General features: G+C 40.1%; 1 protein-coding gene across 9 annotated transcripts in view; it reads left to right on the top strand.

The window, feature by feature from the left end:
- The window catches only part of FBXO25 (F-box protein 25), a 99,020-nt gene that overhangs the window by 14,695 nt on the left and 66,203 nt on the right, over positions 1-18,122 (top strand). For all 9 annotated transcript variants that reach the window (XR_009214724.1, XR_009214725.1, XR_009214726.1 and 6 more), the window contains exons 3-5: positions 11,399-11,502; positions 12,940-12,989; positions 15,661-15,753. Coding sequence is in view for 5 of the 9 variants with exons in the window: in XM_032162538.2 (XP_032018429.1) it covers positions 11,399-11,502; positions 12,940-12,989; positions 15,661-15,753 (247 nt within the window). In the remaining 4 variants the exon portion in view is untranslated. The remainder of the gene's footprint in view (positions 1-11,398; positions 11,503-12,939; positions 12,990-15,660; positions 15,754-18,122) is intronic.

Genomic DNA, 18,122 nt, shown 5'->3' with positions numbered 1-18,122 from the left:
ACCAGCACAGGCCTACATCAGGAGCTAAGATGAAAGAACAATCACGAAGCATCCCAGTGCTGGCAAGGGCAGTGCCAAGTGCTAGCAGGAATATGCTCTCCAACCCTGCTACTGGGAATGCAGAATGGCACAGCCACTCTGGAAAACAGTGTGGCAGCTTCTTACTATGTTACACTGCCTTAGGACCTGGCAGTCTCACTCCTAGGTGTTTACCCAAGGTGAGTGAAAATTCATGCTCACACAAAACCTGCATGTGACTGTTAATAGAGTTTTATTCAGTATTTGCCAACACTGAAAATCAGATGTCCTTCAACTGGTGAATAAATAAACATTGTGGTAACGTCTCTACAGCAGAATACCGCTCAAAAGTCAAAAGGAACAAACTATTGATTCGCACAGCATGGATGAATCTTAAATTCGTTTTGCTGAGTGAAAGAAACCAAACTTAAAAGGCCTCCATACTGTATGATCCTATTTAAAGGATGGTTTAGAAAAAGCACAACCATAATGAAGAAGAACAAATCAGTGGTTGCCAGGGGTTAAGAGTTGTGGAAAAGGAGTTGATTACAAAGAGAGTGAGAGGCAGTTTGGGGAGCGATGGGACTGCGTTAGATTTGACTGTGCAGCTGTCAAAACCCATGGAACTGTGCACCACAGAATTTCACTAAAATCAACAAAAATGTTTATGTGTGTGTTACTGGGGGGAGTGCCCAAATGACAGAAACTGTGACAGGTGAATCAAATGGTATTACAGACTTATCCCATAATCCAGGGGTCCCCAACCCCTAGGCCACTTATCGGTACCAGTCCATAGCCTGTTAGGAACTGGGCTACAGAGCAGGAGGTGAGCAGAGAGCAGGCAAGCGTTACTGCCTGAGCTCTGCCTCCTGTCAGGTCAGCAACAGCATTAGATTCTCATAGGAGCATGAACCCTATTGTGAACTGTGCATGTGAAAGATCTAGGTTGCTCACTCACTCCTCGTGAGACTCTAACTAATGCCTGATGATCTAGGGTGGCACAGTTTCATCCTGAAACCATCCCCCTCCCCGCCCCAGTCTGTGGAAAAACTGTCTTCTTAGAAATTCGTCCTTGGTGCCAAAACGGTTAGGGAATGCTGCCATAACCATAGTGAAATGGATGTGGAATTAGCTGACCTATCAGTAACTTTGGAAAACAGTGTTTTGACAGGATGCTGTAAGGCTAAAGACAAAACCTCTAGTTAGTGCACTTCTTTCTCATAGGGGCATGGGTTAGCAATCTCAAAACTGTACGTATTCTAGGAAGAAGTTACAAATAAGGAAGGATAGCACTAGAGTTATCCTGTGGTTCTGGATCAGGGTTGGAGGTGTCAGCATGAACTAGGGCTGTTGGTTTTTTCAGAGAGAGAGAAATGTGGGTCTATGCATGTGTGAGTTAGTATAACACATCTGTTTCCTAAGTCTGTCGACAGAGGGCTTTAGAGCAGTGACACCTGCATCAGTGACCAGAGCCAGCCTGAGATGGTGGATCCTAAGGGCTCCTCAGGGAAGGGGTTGGTTCCAGGGCTGGGGTAGGGCAAATGAAAGGTGAGTGATGGGAGCCTGTCAGATATCAGAAGGGTAGATGTCTGTCAAAAAGTGCTCCATTGGCCAAAGCTGGAGCAGTTCGAGCCACAGGATAGACAACAGTAGTCATGGATTATAAACTAAAAAAGAAAAGAAATAGCCATCCATTTAGGCTGATATCAATACATAAATGAAGGCATAAGTGAGGGATAAGGAACAGTTCTTCCTTGTAGAATTCCATTTAATAAATGTAGAAGAAATAAGGGAAATAGAAAATCACCATGATAATTGTTATAAGCACAGTCCCTTGACAGATGCAGCAAGGTGAAATCTAACAGGTGAAAGAATTAGGAGAAATAGAATATCTGCCAAGTCTCCCCCCAAATAGCTATTCATTACGAAGGGAACAATACTTTACAGTGGAGAAACCTTGCAGACACTGCCCCAACCAAGAGCCCAAAGGTGGCATCATATTGGCAGCGGGTACCTGTGGTGTGGTGCTGTGTGAATGGCACATCATCTGTGGTGGTTTTCCCTAAGCTGAATCAGGAGAAAACAGCAGACAAACCCAATCTGAAGGACGTTCTACAAAATAATTGACAAGTACTCTTCAAGGTGATGAGAGGAGACTACAAACTCTTCTGGCATGGGGGGCCATGGAAGTGTGTCAGCTAAGCACAGTGTGGATCCTGGACTGGGCCCAGCAGCAGACGGGCTCTGGTGGGTGGCCTGGCGAAACAGCAAAGCCTGTGGTTGAGCTGGGAGTACCATGCCAGAGTTCCTCTTCTGGTGTTGATTCTTGTTCTGTGGCTGCATGAAGGTGGGTGGAAACTTGGGGACACCGTGTGTCCTGCCTCTGAAATTCTTGTGCAAGTCTAAAATCATCTTTAAAAGTCTTTAAGTCATCATTAAGAAAAGTAATAGGCAAGCCAGAGACATCATGTAGTCTGACTTTGCTGTGAGTCGTGTCTGGGGCCTGCGTCAGCACAGGGCTCGCGATGGTAGCTTACCTCTTAGCTCCCAAGGAGAGGCAGAGTGGAGAGCCTCCCTGGTGATTGACTTAATAGCTATATGGAGCTTTCTATGGTGTCTTGAATGGGTATGTGTTACAGGAGGTACACAGGTCAGGACTCCCTGAACTGTACTTAAAAGTCTATTCTGCTGTATGTGAATTATGCCTCAGCAGAGAGAAGAGAACTTATGCTCCATTTGGATTTTGTCTTGGAGCATGATGTGAGGAACAAATCTGTTTGTGTCTTTGTGCAGTAGCTGTCCAGTTACTGCAGCAGCACTACTAACTGAAAAGCCCCTTCCCTGCTGTGTTGAGATACGTCTTTTTCCCATACTAAATTTCCATGGGCAATTGGAACTACGGGTTTTCTCTCTGTCTTCCTGGACTTCCCTCATCACACTGATGTAAATAGAGAGGCTTAATACTGTGTTTTCATGTCAGCTGGGGCTAGAGTCTTCACCATTGTGGTTCTTACTCAGAGTTGTCTGGTTATTTGTGCTTACTGGTTCTTCTTCTCCTTTTATTTTAGATACAGAGGGTCCATGTACAGATTTGTTACATGAAAGTATTGCATGAGGCTGGGGTTTGGAGTACAGATCCTGTCACCTAGTTAGCATAGTACTCAGTAGGTAGTTTTTTTAACCCACCCCCACTCCCTCTACCTTCTAGTAGTCCCCATTGTCTGTTGTTCCCGTATTTGTGTCCATGTATGCTCAATGTTTAGCTCCCATTTATAAGTGAGAACATGTGGTATTTGGTTTTCTGTTCCTGCATTAATTTGCTTAGGATTAAGTCAAGCTCCATCCATGTTGCTGCAAAGGATGTGATTTTATTCCTTTTTTATGGCTGTGTAGTATTTCATGATGTATAGGTACCACATTTTCTTTATCCAGTCTACCATTAATGGGCACCTGCGTTGATTCTGTGTCTTTACTGTTGTTAGTAGTGCACTGATGAACATAGGAGTGCCTGTGTCTTTTTGGTAGAATGATTTATTTTCTTTTGGATGTATACCCAGTAATGGGGTTGCTGGATAGAATGGTAGTTCTATTTTAAATTCTTTGAGAAATCTCTAGACCACTTCCCATAATGGCTGGACTAATTTACATTCCTGTCAGCAGTGTATAAGCATTCTGTTTTCTCCTCACCCTTGCCAGCATCTGTTGTCTTTGACTTTTTAGTAATGGCTGTTCTGACTGGTGTCAGATGGTATCTCATTGTGGTTTTGATGCATTTCTCTAATGCTGTGTGGTACTGAGCCTTTTTCATGTTTGTTGGCCACTTGTATATCTTCTTTGAGAAGTGCCTGTTCATGTCCTTTGCCCTTTTTTTTTTTTTTTTTTTTTTTTTTTGAGATGGAGTCTCACTCTGACGCCCAGGTTGGAGTGCAGTGACGCAATTTCCGCTCACTCCTTTGCCCATTTTTTAATAGGGTCGTTTGTTTTTTTGCATAAGTTCCCTGGATATTAGGCCTTTGTCAGATGCATAGTTTGCAAATAGTTTCTCTCATTCCGTAGGTTGTCTGTATTCTCTGTCAGTAGTTTCTCTGGCTGTGCAGAAGCTCTTTCATTTAGTTAAATTCTACTTGCCAATTTTTGTTTTTGTTGCAATTGTTTTTGGGAACTTAGCCAAAAATTCTTGGCCAAGGCCATTGTCAAGAAGAGTATTTCCTAGGTTATCTTCCAGGATCTTACGGTTTCAGGTCTTACATTGAAATCTTTAATATGTTTTGAGTTAGTTTTTGTATATGGTGAAAGGTAGGGGTCTGGCTTCAATCTTCTGTATGTGGCTAGCCAGTTATTCCAACACCATGTACTGAATAGGATGGTCTTTTTCCGCTGCTGTTTTTGGTGGCCTTATCAAAGATTGGATGGTTGTAGGTGTGTGGCTTTATTTCTCAGTTTTTTGTTCTGTTCATTGGTCTATGAGTCTGTTTTTGTACCAGTACAGAAGCTGTTTTGGTTACTGGGGCTTTATAGTATAGTTTGAAGTTGAGTAGTGTGATGCCTCTGGCTTTGTTCTTTTTGCTAAGGATTGCTTTGGCTATTTGGGCTCTTTCTTCATTCCATATGAATTTTAGGATAGTTTCTTGTTGTTCTTAAATGCATTTTACAATTAACTTGTTTAACTCTAAGAAAAAAACCTGATTTTGTATTGGAATAGCATTAAATTTAATATTTTAAAAAAAGTTTCATCTGCCTCTAACTTATTGCAAAGAGTTTTATAAAGTTGCCTGTAATGATTTTTTAATGTTTTTCTTCATTTTTATAAAGCAAACATCCTTGTATCCACACCCAGGTCAAGGAATAGAACTTTATCAATCATCCCAGAAGCATGCCCCACATGTCCCATTTCTATTATAACCCACTTCCTCTCCCCAAAAATAACCACTTCCCAAACTCTTATGGTAATCATTTCCCTAATCTTTGTAGTTCTATCACCAAGTGTATATCCCTAGACACTATAGTTTAGTGTTGTTTTATTCTTAAAATTTGATACGTTTTTAAAAGCTCTCTTAATCTACACGTTTCTTTTCCTTATCTTTTACAGTGTTTAAATTTTCTTCTGTTAGCACTTGTAACTTTCTTATTTTTTTTTTTCTAATCAGATACCTAGTGGTTTGTTTTGGTTGATTATTTTCTCTTGAGAACCAGCTTTTGGATTTGCTTCTTAGTTCTATTCTTTTTCTACTTAATAATATCCGCTTTTATTTGTAATAGTTCCCCCCTTTCTTTTGGTTCACTTATTCTTTTTCTGGCTTTTTCAGTTATATGTTTAAATAATTTATTTTTATTATTTAAATTTGTATTGATATAGGTATTTAATGCTATGAAGTTTCCTGTGACAGTTATTTTTTTCTGAGTCCTATAAATTCTTTATATATTTTCCCAGCCTTTTATAGCTGTATATCTTATATGCAATATGGTGCTTGATTTTGCTTTGTGAGCCAATCCAAGACTGTTTTCCAGTTAATAGGTGAGTCAACTACATTTTTTGCATCACAGATAACAGGGAACCACCTTGTTCTATTTTATTTGCTTTTACCCTGTTGGTATTTAAGGAGGCTTTCTTCCTCCCTTTTTTTTTTTTCCACTTTTATCCTAATGCCTTTATAGCAAACACTTAGTTTCTTTGGTTGGCTCCCCACACTACCTGATACGGCAGTTAGGTGATGGACGCCCCACTCCCAGTTGGCCCCTGCACATCTTCTCCCCGCCCCTACCACTTCTCTGGTGATTGTTCTTTGTCTGCATTGTCCGAGCTGGTAACCATGGCATGCTGCACTTTTATCACCATCATGTGCCAGCAGCTCCACAAATAAATACAGACCACCCTGCAGCCCACCTTTGCATCTGCCTCTAGTCATTTTGGCTTCCGGAGCTTACTCTTTAGTGGGTCATCCCGCAGCTTCTGGTCACCGTACTTTCTGTGTTTGTGTGTACTCATAAAAAGTATGTGTGACTTTTACCCTTGATGGTCAGTATTTAGATGTTAAATCTTTGGCTTCTATTTTTTTCCCTTGAATATCTTAAATATGTTACTGAACCTATTCTATTCTAGACCTGTAATGCCTACTACAAAGCCACTCACTAGTCCAGTTTTCATCATTTCTGATTTTACAGACATGCATTCTTAAGGGGGGAGGAATTTATAGAACTGGAAGCCATGTGAATATCTTTGTTATAAGGTGGCTGAGATTTAGTCTGTCCAGGTAAGATGGTGCAGGTAGGGAGTGTGGTGGTCAAAGTGGCACACGCAGGAAGTCACAGAATGTGGGAGACATTGTTTTGTGTACCCTGTGTACAGAGTGTCTGATGCCCTTTGATAGGTTTGCGGCCTCATCTGGTGGACTTCTTGGGACAGCCCTTCTTCGAGGTTGCTGCATCTGAAGCTCTTTAACACGGTGTTTCCCTTCTGCCAGATTGCACTCTGTGCACAGTGCAGTTGCTTCTCCCTGTGGAGTGAGGTGGGCCCACATTGGCTGTGGCTCCACCTGGCCTTGGTGCTCTTGTCGCCCTCTGCTCTGCTGCTCCCTTCATGTAACAAGAGTGTGTTAAGAGTCCGTAAGTGTGTCGTGTTAGATATTTAGGAAGGAAATGTTAATCCTAAAAATAGGTTTCACATCTTTTTTTTAACTTATATAAAATTGACTGGACTTTCTCTTCTGGATTATCTTTTTATAATTAGAGACTAATAATACACTGATATGAAGTAGCTTTATATCAGGAAACTGGCTAAATGTAAACATTTGCCAACCAGGAGAAAATAATACGACTTGAATGGAAAATGTATGGATAAAAAGCTAAGTTTAGTAGGTAGCCATTGATGAACAGAGTAAAACTTAAGACAACACTTGGGGATTGTTAGAGCAGGGATTGTAGCTCCCTTCCGGGGAGGAGCTGACCAAAATGTAGTCCAGCTCCTGCTTGACAGAAGAGGTACAGGCAAATTGATCCAAAGGAAATGTCAGAGGAGGCCAGAGTGGGAATTATCATCAACTGTATTTGAGGGTTTGTTCCACTTTGTTTTGGTTTTGGTGAAATCATCACATTTTGCATGTTATATTACCTTGGCACTTAGAATCATGGCAACTTGTTGCATTTATGCTGAGATTTTTTCTCCCTAAAGTCTCTTCTGTTTGATAGCATATTTGTACCTTTCATAATCAATATCAAAGTGAAGTAACTTAAAAAGATAGATAATTGTATTCATTTTCTAGGGTTCCATAACCACAAACTCAGTGGCTTAAAACCACAGAAATGTATGTCCTCACAATTCTGGAGGCCAGAAATCCAAAATCAAGGGCTTGGCAGGGTTGCTTCCTACTGGCAACTCAGGGAAGTTGAGTTTATGAGTATGTGTTATTTTTTATAATGTGTAGTATAGTACTTTAATAGTTATTAAAACTTAAATCATTCACAAATGTTGGTCATTTTTCTTGCTGGTAACAAAAATTTTGTGACATATCCTAACAGCAGTATAGTTAAGAACTGGTGCCCTTGATTAGCAATTTTAAAAACCGGAGGCTTACCCTAGCCTGTCTTCCTTTCCTAGCCTTGTGTGGAAATGTTCAAAGATGATGGCCGGTAATAGCACATCTCTGTAAAGCCTGTGCGTAGAGCCCTAGAGTGTCTGGGAGATGAAGAGGAAGACCTTGTTATCCATCTCCTAAGGAAATAACATCAGAGGAAAATGCAAATCTTGTTATAGGTCATCACTAGAATGAGGATTATAATTTATAGAAATTGGGGTTTAATTATGAGAAATAGTTCTGTTCTTGGCTCTTGTTTACTTCTATTTGGAGTTGTTTTGTTGATTCTTCTCTGTTCTCTTCTCTTCCTTTTCTTGAATGGAAAGGAACTTGGAAAAGTCATGGCCTGTCCTTGGGCTTGTCAGAGGAAACTTGGAATGTCATTGCCTTTTGGGCACATTTGCAAGCAAGGGGGTGACGTATGCTGTGGTGCAGCCTGGGTGTGGGGAGTTAAGGGCTGTTAGCTCCATCATTCAGACATGTTTTAAGTTTATGGAAACTCTGTGTTTCATACAAATGCGTTTGTGCCCTGTGTTTTCCGGTTGTGTTGTATAATGTTCTATTCTTTGTTTTTAACACTTCCCGCCCCCACCCCATCCCTCCAGCATGCACCTCAGACAGCATGAACAAGACAAGCTGCGGCCGGGCGCGGTGGCTCACGCTTGTAATCCCAGCACTTTGGGAGGCTGAGGTGGGCGGATCACGAGGTCAGGAGATCGAGACCACGGTGAAACCCCGTCTCTACTAAAAATACAAAAAAAAAAATTAGCCGGGCGTGGTGGCGGGCTCCTGTAGTCCCAGCTACTCAGAGAGGCTGAGGCAGGAGAATGGCGTGAACCCGGGAGGCGGAGCTTGCAGTGAGCCGAGATTGCGCCACTGCACTCCAGCCTGGGCGACAGAGCGAGACTCCGTCTCAAAAAAAAAAAAAAAAAAAAAAAAAAGACAAGCTGCTACTTCCTCTCCTCTCTTGCACACTGTCTCTTTAATTACAACTAAATACATATAAAATTGCCATCCTAACCATTTTTAAATGTACAATTCAGTGGAGTTAAGTACATTCACATTATTGTGCAACCATTACCACCATCCATCTCTAGAACTTTTACATCTTACCAAACTGAAACTCTGTCCCCATTAAACGCTAACTTTTCATTCTCCAGCACCCCCAGACCTGGTAACTGGCTTTCTATTTTCTGTCTGTAGGATTTGACTTTGCTGAGTACCTCATATAAGTCAAATCAGACAGTATGTGTCCTATTGTGACTGTGTTAGCATAATGTCCTCAAGTTTCAGCCCTGTCGTAGCATGTGTCAGCATTTCCTTTTTCAGACTGAACAATATTCCATATTGTGTATAGTGTACACCACATTTTGTTTATTCATCCACTGATGGACATGTGGGTTGCTTCCATGTTTAGCTGTTGCAAGTAATACTGCTATGAACGTGGGTATACCAGTATCTCTTTCATTCTCTCCTTTCAGTTCTTTTGAATATATACCCAGAAGTGGAATTGCTGGATCATATGGTAATTCTATGTTTAATTTTTTGAAGAACCTCCATACTGTTTCCTATAGCAGCTATTCCATTCTCCATTTCCACCAACATTGCACGAGGGATCCAGTTTCCCCTCATCCATGTCAACACTCGTTATTTTTTTTTTTTTTTTAATTTGCCAGTAGCCTCATAATGAGTGTGAGGTAGTATCTCATTGTAGTGTTAATTTGCATTTACCTAACAGTTCGTGATGTGGAGCATCTTTTCATGGGCTTGTTGGCTGCTGTGTCTCTTCTTTGGAGAAGTGTCTGTTGAAGTTGTTTGACATTTTTTAATCAAGTTGTTGGGCAGGTTCCCTTGTTTTTAAGTCGGTGTAGGTGATGTTTGTCTTGCTCGTGAAACAAAGGTTATAAAAAGAGAACGTGTTTGCTATGCCATGTAGTTGATTGCTATGAAATGTAGTTGATACATGCAGAATGGAAAGATTTATAAATTAAATACTCCTTTATTAACATTTTAATGTGTCGAATTTAAATTTCAGAAGCATTCATCTTTCTTCTCTACTTGTAGATTTTTGTTTACCTGACAGTGTAAAACCCACAACCAAAAAATAATGGCTTTTTCCCCGTTTAAAATACTTTGTAAAAATAGTGGCCTAGTTGTCCTTTGTGAGCCCAGGCTTGGTCCTCAAGTCTGACATAGACTCCCCAAGGTCCTAACGCTGAAGTTCTCTGAGCCCTGCCACTGCCCAGGCAGGCCCAGGAAGTGTCCCAGCAGTGCCCAAGAAGTCACCTCCACTTGTGGAATCCACAGTGTGGGGAGCCCCCAGGGAGCCACAGCCATCCAGGCCCAGATTCACAGGAGGGTGCGGTTACTGCAAGCGTCTGAACCTGGCAGCACCACCTGTGGGCAGAGTTGGTTCCAGCTCAGTGTGTCCATGGGATGTCTTTAAGTTCACCTTGCTTTTCTGTCCCATGCTCACATGTTGGAGCTATGCTGCATGGAGTGTCCTTCTCCCTGTACTTATGAGATTAGTCAGCAGTCCTCTTTCCTTCCATATTCTGCCTTTATTTCTGCGACACTATTTCTGGAGAACATTGTATTTGTGCTTTTCCTTTGATATGTTTGTAATTTTCATTAGAAAAGCCCTTTTAGATTCTAAAGCTTCTATATTCAGTATTTCAATCAATGATAACAAACTGGTGTAAGACTAAATATAAAATACAAACATCAACACATTTCCATAAATTGCTGTTATAATGTCTGCCACAAAAAGTTCAGTTGTTCGTATGTTTTTCAAATGCGCTTTGCTTGTCTTGACGATTTACAACTGTTGGCACTGCTGTTTAAGTCTGTTCCGACAGTGAGAAAGTGACTCATTTGGCAAAGTCAGCTGTTTTTTACTAAAAGTGAATACTGGTGAGTGGAAAGGGGCTTGTATACAATTTTCTTGTCAAAGAACGATGACCGGCAAATAAACAATTTTAGTTCCTTGGATTTGAGCACCACTCTCACATGCCTCCACCAACCAGCTTGTCTCCACAGAGCTTCCTTCCTTACTTTACACTGAAAATCTGTTATCAGTGTGTGGAAAATAAAAATTTCACACATCTTTAGTTTTGAGGATGTGGATTACTATTTACAGGTTTTTTTTTTCTTTAAGGAAGAAATTTTTTTAAAAAGTAAAAGGTGTTCACATGTTTAGTTATTGCCTTATGATTTGATTTTCTGGTTTCACGAAGAAGAAAAGCTTTTAAATGTATTTAAATTGTGAAAATATACATGTCACTTCACCTGGTTCCAGTTAAATGTGTTAACGGTATATTTGGTTGTTTGGTGGTTAATAAAAACATGTTCAGTGCAGTAATAATTAACTTCAGTTAAACCTTTCAGCATAGAGGGAGTAAACAGAAATGTTGAGTGGTTACTCAGCGTGGGGTAAGGGATACAGCAAGCCGTTGCTCAGTATCGGGTATCATCATATTCTTACCATCTTTTTTTTTGGAGTTTTAATAGTTGTTTTTTTAAAAAATCTCTGTTTTAATAAGGCATTTTGATGTTTGAAACTACCTTGGATAAGCATATCAAGACCCTTGAGAGATTCTAAAACATGTTCAGCGCTTTCTGGTACAATATTCTCAAAGAACCAGGATACATCTTATTTCTCAAAATGAAACAAAAATGTATTAGACATTACCCTTGTGATTTCAAGCCCACAATCTGTCACTTTGAAGTATTTGTATCTTTTTACAAAAGAAAAGCCAAATGAAGATCTCCCTGAAAAAATATTTTAATAGAATATATCTTTATTTCAGTATCTTAAATAATGAAGATGGAGAAATATTCACTAATGAAGAGCATGAATATGCATCCAAAAAAAGGAAAAAGGACCATTTTAGAAATGACACAAATACTCAAAGTAAGATCATTCTCATTTATTTTACTTGTTGATTATGTTGAAATACTGAATTACTCTGACAATGCTATTTATGAAATAAAAGGTGATACAAATATGTAAATAACAGCCCAGTATGCAGCATTGCCCACAGATTTAGTGATCAAACGTTTTGCAGCTCAACCGTTTCAGTGGATAAGATGTGCAAAAACAGAATAAGAGATAGCAAAACCCACAAAACAGCCCATGAATCTGACTGCCTGAATTATGGTGATGAATTCAGCTCAGTCTTCAGCAGTGAGGCCAAACTGAGAGGTGTCCTGACTTGAGTTTCGAAGTCACTGAAGATTCAGAGCAGGAGACAGAGATTCAGAGCTGGAGTTTAGGATGTTAGATGGCAGCAGGGGAAGGCTGGAGATGGGACCTATCTGTGAGAGGGCGTAGGGCTCTATCATGCAGCATATCCGTGAGTTACCAAGACATGTGTTAATGTGTAATAGGCTCACTTCCCTCAGGGGATAGACCTCCAGTGGATGCCTGAAACTGTGGATACTACCAAAGCTTATGGATACTATGGTTTTTTTTCTGTATATACACACTTATAATAAAGTTTAATTTATAAATTAGGCACAGTAAGAGATTAACAAGAATAATAATAAAATGAAACAGTTATAGCAAGATGGCCACCATCACTCCTCTTGCACTTTGGGGCCGTGATGAAATACAATAAGGGTTCTTTAAACACAAGCACTGTGATATCTCAACAGGTGATCCGATAACCAAGACAGCTACTGAGTGGCCAAGGGGCGGGTAGCGTAGGACTCGCTTGACAAAGGGAGGATCTGCATCCCAGGCAGGACAGAGCAGGAAGGTGTGAGATTTCATGTCACCACCCAGAACGGCACACAATTTAAAACTTATGAATGGTTTATTTCTGGAATTTTCCACTTAATGTTTTCAAACCAAAGCTGACTGTGGGTAATTGAAACTGTAGACGGTGAAACTGTGAATACGGGGAGACTACTTTATGAAGAAAACAAGGTCACATGGAGAATACAGTTAGTGTGATTCTTGAAACTTTAAGGTTTATCTGGAAAATTTGTTTCTGTGGGGTACCATACACAGCAATAGAAGAATAGAACTTTTTATTAGGGTACATAGGAATTTAGTAATGCAGTTGCATTTTATAATCATTTATGTCTTCATATGGCTTCAGTCATTAATAATACTAATGTTCTTCTAAGTTACTAGGACTTGGTACTGTCTGAAATCATTGTTCATATCTTAACCTGATTTAAGAAACAAAGTAATTCTGTTTGCATTCAACCAAGTAAAAGCATTTCTTGTCAATATAGTAAGTCAGATAATTTTGTTAACGTGTCCAATTATTTAAATTCCTTTAAAATCTTCATTTTGAAATGATTTGCCAGATTTTAAAAACAAAGTTAATTTTTATTCTAGGTTTTTATCGTGAAAAATGGATCTATGTCCATAAAGAAAGCACAAAAGAAGTAAGTATTCTATTATAAATAAGAGAGTATCTTGGATTGTTTCTGTTGAATATGGAGTCACATTAAATAAATGTATTAATAAAGTTGCATAAAACACATTTCTCTTGCAATATCAGATCTATGGTTCACATTCTGACAGATAATAGCATACGAGGAGCTTTTGAGGCAGTGATTCTCCATTGTGTGTGCTTGCATGTGCATGTGGTATGTGGCTGTGTATTTGTGCACACATTGGTGTGTGTTGTGTGTATGGTGTATGTGTGTTGTATGTATGGTGTGTATGTCTGGTTGTGCATGTATTTGTGCACACATTGGTGTATGGGATGTATGGTGTGTGGTGGCTTGTGGTATATGTGTGCAGTGCGTAGTTCCCGCCTACCTGTACATATCTGATTCAACAGCAGGGCTATTTAAACCAATCATGGACTCCTGCAGTCATACGCATTTTCTCTGTGTTAGTGTGAACCCCTGATGCTGATGGGAATGTGTCCTCCCTGTGGCGTGTTTTGGAGGGTAGGACATCCGTGAGCCCTCTCATTCCACATAAAGAGTGGCTAACATGAAATTAGTAATTGGGTTGGGTTTGTGCAGAGCCGTGTGAACTCTTTCCCTGCCTTTCTTTTGCCAAGTTGAGCTAAAGCTTTTTCATGAGCCATAAAACTAACCAGAGAGCTTCAAGCTGTTTCCTGTTTCTTCACTAGGATTAGGGAAGTTGAGTTCCTTTTATAGTCCTAGAAACTCTGCATTTGCTTTATCTTGCAACAATTGGGGAAAATAATTTAGGGAATTATTCTCTATCATGTTATTTCAGGGTAAGTTAAATATTCCAGAAATGTTTGTAGATGCTCTGAAACTAGTCCAGCTTCCAAGAAACTGAAAGATTAGATTCTGAGAAAGAAAACTTAATCTGTTTGGTTATGGTTAGTGGGTGTAGAATGAATCAGATCTTTAATATACACTCAAATACACCATTAGAAGATTATTTGACAGAATCTAACCTAGTTTGTAAAAAACAAAATTTAGTGCACATGAAAGACCATTAAATATTTTATCTGCTCTGTTGCCGTGCTGTTTACAGAACAGAGGATCCCATCCAAGCTAGCATATGCAGGAAAGGAGGATCTTACTGTGAGGCTGTGGGGGTGTTCCCTGGAATCCTAGAACCGGGACCTAACAAGGCTGAGAGGGACCAGAACTAGGACTGGGTGCTGGTGTCCCTGCACCACGTCATGTCTCCACACCCTCGCTTGGTATAGATCAAGTGCCTGCTGCTTGTCCGTGCTGGCTGGTGTCTCACCGCTTCCAAGGTTACATGCTGTAGTTCTAGGTCCAGACATGCTCTTTGTGGTCTGCTCTGTGAATCAGATTTAGTTTCCTGTTGTGAGATGGGTGGTCACCTTGAAAAGTGCCTGCTGCACCATCGTGTGGAATATCAGCTGTGATGGATTTCAGGTTATAATCTATATCGAAATGAGTGCTTCCTTTCCCCAGAGTTCCCAGGAAAATGTTGTCCACATCGCAGGCACTTAGTCAACATATTTGGATGTTTTAAATGAATGTATTTCATTGAGTTGTGCACCCGTTAGGGCGATTGGAGTTGACGCAAAAAAGCACATGAGCCTCTGCGTGTATCAGCTCTCAGAGACAAAGGTGCTGTGACTCCAGTTGCTTTCTCTAGGACATCTCAAGTCACCTGTTTGGAATTTGAGACCAATCATCTCATGTTTTCTATTATTGTTTTCCAGCTTACTTATTTCTACAATTTTTACATGAAAATCTGTAGATTTTAAATATTTCAGATATGGAGGATGAAGATGGAGTTTAAAATGACTTCTGAAGCCTAATGTGCTAATCTATACAAACCAATATAGGATAAGGGTATATCATGGAAGAAAAACATCTAAGAGAATAGCAGCAGTGTTTACAGTACTGAAAATAAGTTGTTTCATTTTCTTCCTTTGGTTCTTGGACCTGTGGGTCTCATCACCAGTTTTTTTGGTGTTTTGGGTTCTTGGCATCCGTGCTCCCAGCCCGAAAGCTGCCCATGGTCACATCCAGCACTTGCCTTCAGCCCTCTCCATCCCAGTGCTGGTTTTCAGAGGCACCTTCTTGCTACTGAAGCACCTCTCCCAGCCCTGATCCTTGTGGTTGAGCATACTTCCAACCTGGGCAGTGCGTGCCTGCCCTGGAGAGAAATCCCACGTTATACTTCAAACTCGGGCAGTGCATGCCTCCCCTGCAGAGAAATCCTGTGTTCCAGCTAGATATTTATAACACTTGCATCCTTACAATGCAGCTAAGCAGATGATTTCTGTATTTTTAGTTGTGTAGCCTAGAATAAATCCAGTTTTTTTATGATCTTAGCTTTAACGTCTTCCACACCCCAATTTGTCCCCAACAAAACAAACCAGCAAGATATTTAATAAATATTTGTATTTGTAATTACTTCAGGTTGTAAAAAATGTCAGTTAACGGTGTCTCAGGTATACATAAACAGCTTAAATTATTAGCATTGCTATAATTTTACTATACTCATCTAAATCTAAAATCAGTCTTCAAAATAACAAATTGTCCTTTGCCGAAAATTTTTTTAATTGCACAATTAATTGACATTAACTGCCAGTTCTTTTCGGCTAATTGACTAATTTTAACTTCTGTGTTGCTCTTCCAGAGGCATGGCTATTGCACCTTGGGAGAAGCCTTCAATCGGTTAGACTTCTCAAGTGCAATTCAAGATATCCGAAGGTTCAATTATGTGGTCAAAGTAAGTGTTCTATTTCAAAATCTACTTTGATGACTCTTTTGAACAACTGTATCTTGAAGATTGTAAGTGTGCAATGTTTAAGATGCTTTTGGCACCTTGAAGGTGTGCCTGTTTGCTGCGTATTAATCGAAAAACAGAAAGGAACAAGTTCAGGAGAAAACAGTGAGGTTGGAGGATTTCTCCAGTATTGGTGGCAGAGGTTGCAGAGCCTCAGTGGGAGCCTGCACTCATCTGCCCTGTGGCTCTGTGGTTGCTGAGGATGCCACAAGGTGGTCCCTTGGGGGTTGCACCACGTACCTACATACCATGTCAGTGATAGAACGGTCGTGGGATGTTTACCTGATGATTTCACAAATGTTTTCTGCTTTGCGTTTTTCACAAAGAATGAGGCTTGTGTCACAGAGGAAGAAGTAGCTAATAGAAAACAGGAATTTCATACAAAATAGAATTCCACAAAAGCCTTATTCTGTTAGTGATATCCTTTTGGAAGAAATTTTTATCTAGGGCCACACTCAAAAAGAAAGGATCTTAGCCATATATTCTATTTATTGTTTGCTTCTGTCCAAAGATTAATTACTGTGTGGTTTATGCACCTTCATTCTGTTATGGATAAAATAGAAACTATAGTTTATGAAGCTATTAATTTTGTGTTTCTAATGTTTCTGTGAGACATTGGAAAAACGTTTCTTTTAATTGCTTTTAGGCATTTAAAAGTGCTACTGGGAGGACAAAAAATTTAGGGAGTGAAATAATTGTAAGCCTTAGATAATGTTATTTGCTATGTTTGGTTCTGAGCAGAATTTCCAGGGCTGCTTGTGTAACTGCTACTTACAACTCCTATTGTGCTCCATGCTTCACTGAAGCCCAGCCACCACATGCAGGCTGGACTTCCCTGGTGTTTCTGAGTCCTCCTTTAGATATTTACACACTGGCCAGCAGGGTGTTCTCGATAGGTACCTTTCTTATAGATGATGAAACACAGATTTGACTCAGCTGTTTGGAAATTTTCAGGACTTAAGTAGCCGGGAAAAACATCAGCAGAGAAGTCTGTTTAGCAGTAACTGTTTCTCCATGTAGCTCTCTGATAGTTGAGACCATACTGAGTTGCTTTCTAGTAGCAATTCTTGACCATCTGTCTACATAAAAGGATTTAATTCTTGGTGTGAGTGAGACAGTAGGATGGGGCACAAGAGGAAGTCATTGGCTCCCGGTGGTTTCTGTGGTGGGTGCCCTGCTCTCTCATCTTTGGTCACTGACTGGAGAAGGTGCGAGTGTTCTGTGCTTTGTCAGAGGGGGAATCCATAGACCAGGACCAGTATTTTATCAATTTCAGTCATTCGAACGACTGTATAATTTTTTTTTGTCTGTGTACCACATACTACTGTAATTTGCTGGGTAGCTTTTCTTCAAATTTACTTTTTTAAACAGAAATACCTACTTTAGCCTCATCCTAAATATTAATACCTGTGAAATGGTAAATTTTCTGTCGGTCATTTGTCTAATACATGTAAAATAAATGCATAAGTATAAAAATTAAAATGTGCTGTGCACTCATGTACTAACTAAACTTACCTTGCAACCCTCTTGAGAAAGGCTGTGTTTCTCCAAACCACCTCTCAGAGGTGGAGCGAAGAAACTGGTGAGCTTAGGAAGCAAAAGGGCTGCATTGTTGCATGGCTGTCCTGGCACCCTCACAGGTCTGTGCATCTCTGTTGATTGCTGCCTTCCAAGCAGGGTCTTGCTTGGCTCATCTGTGCTCCTGCTCTGTGGGAATCCCACCTTCCCTCTCCTGCAGTCTCTCTGGACCTTCCACACCATTCTTCACAAGTCCAGCAAAGTTACCTCTAAAAAGTGATTTGCTCATGCTTACCTTCTGCTAAAAACAAAAACAAGAAGCAGCCTTTGTGACTGTGGTAAAGCCTGAGCCTGTGTCTTGCCTTGGATTGGGCTCCTCCATGTCCTATCCCAATTCTTGCCCTCCCTGGCCCATGCCCAGTGCCCTCTTCTGTTGGCTTTCTTTCAGTGTGTGCTTTTTTTTTTTTTTTTTTTTTACTTTATCATGTGCATTTATCATACATACTGTGCAGGTATTTGGTATTTTTTTGCTGTTTTAAATGTTTATAGCAACACTGACTACAACTGAGAGGATTCTCTTGCAGTTATACTAAATAATATGATTTTCCATAATTTAGGCTAAGTTGTCTATAATGTCACTCAGTATTGCTAGAATACCTATAAATAAGAAATGTAGAAGCATTTGTTATAATGCTTGATAAAAGGTTTCCTTTTTTTGTAACGGCATTTAGTAATATCTGCCCTTAAGAATTTGTGTGAAAAACTTAATATGTATCTTTTTTTTATTTAGACGG

The sequence above is a fragment of the Hylobates moloch genome, unplaced genomic scaffold (genome assembly GCF_009828535.3).
Source record: "Hylobates moloch isolate HMO894 unplaced genomic scaffold, HMol_V3 SCAFFOLD_8, whole genome shotgun sequence".
Classification (NCBI taxonomy): Eukaryota; Metazoa; Chordata; class Mammalia; order Primates; family Hylobatidae; genus Hylobates; species Hylobates moloch.
This window is presented reverse-complemented; position numbering and strand designations above follow the sequence as displayed.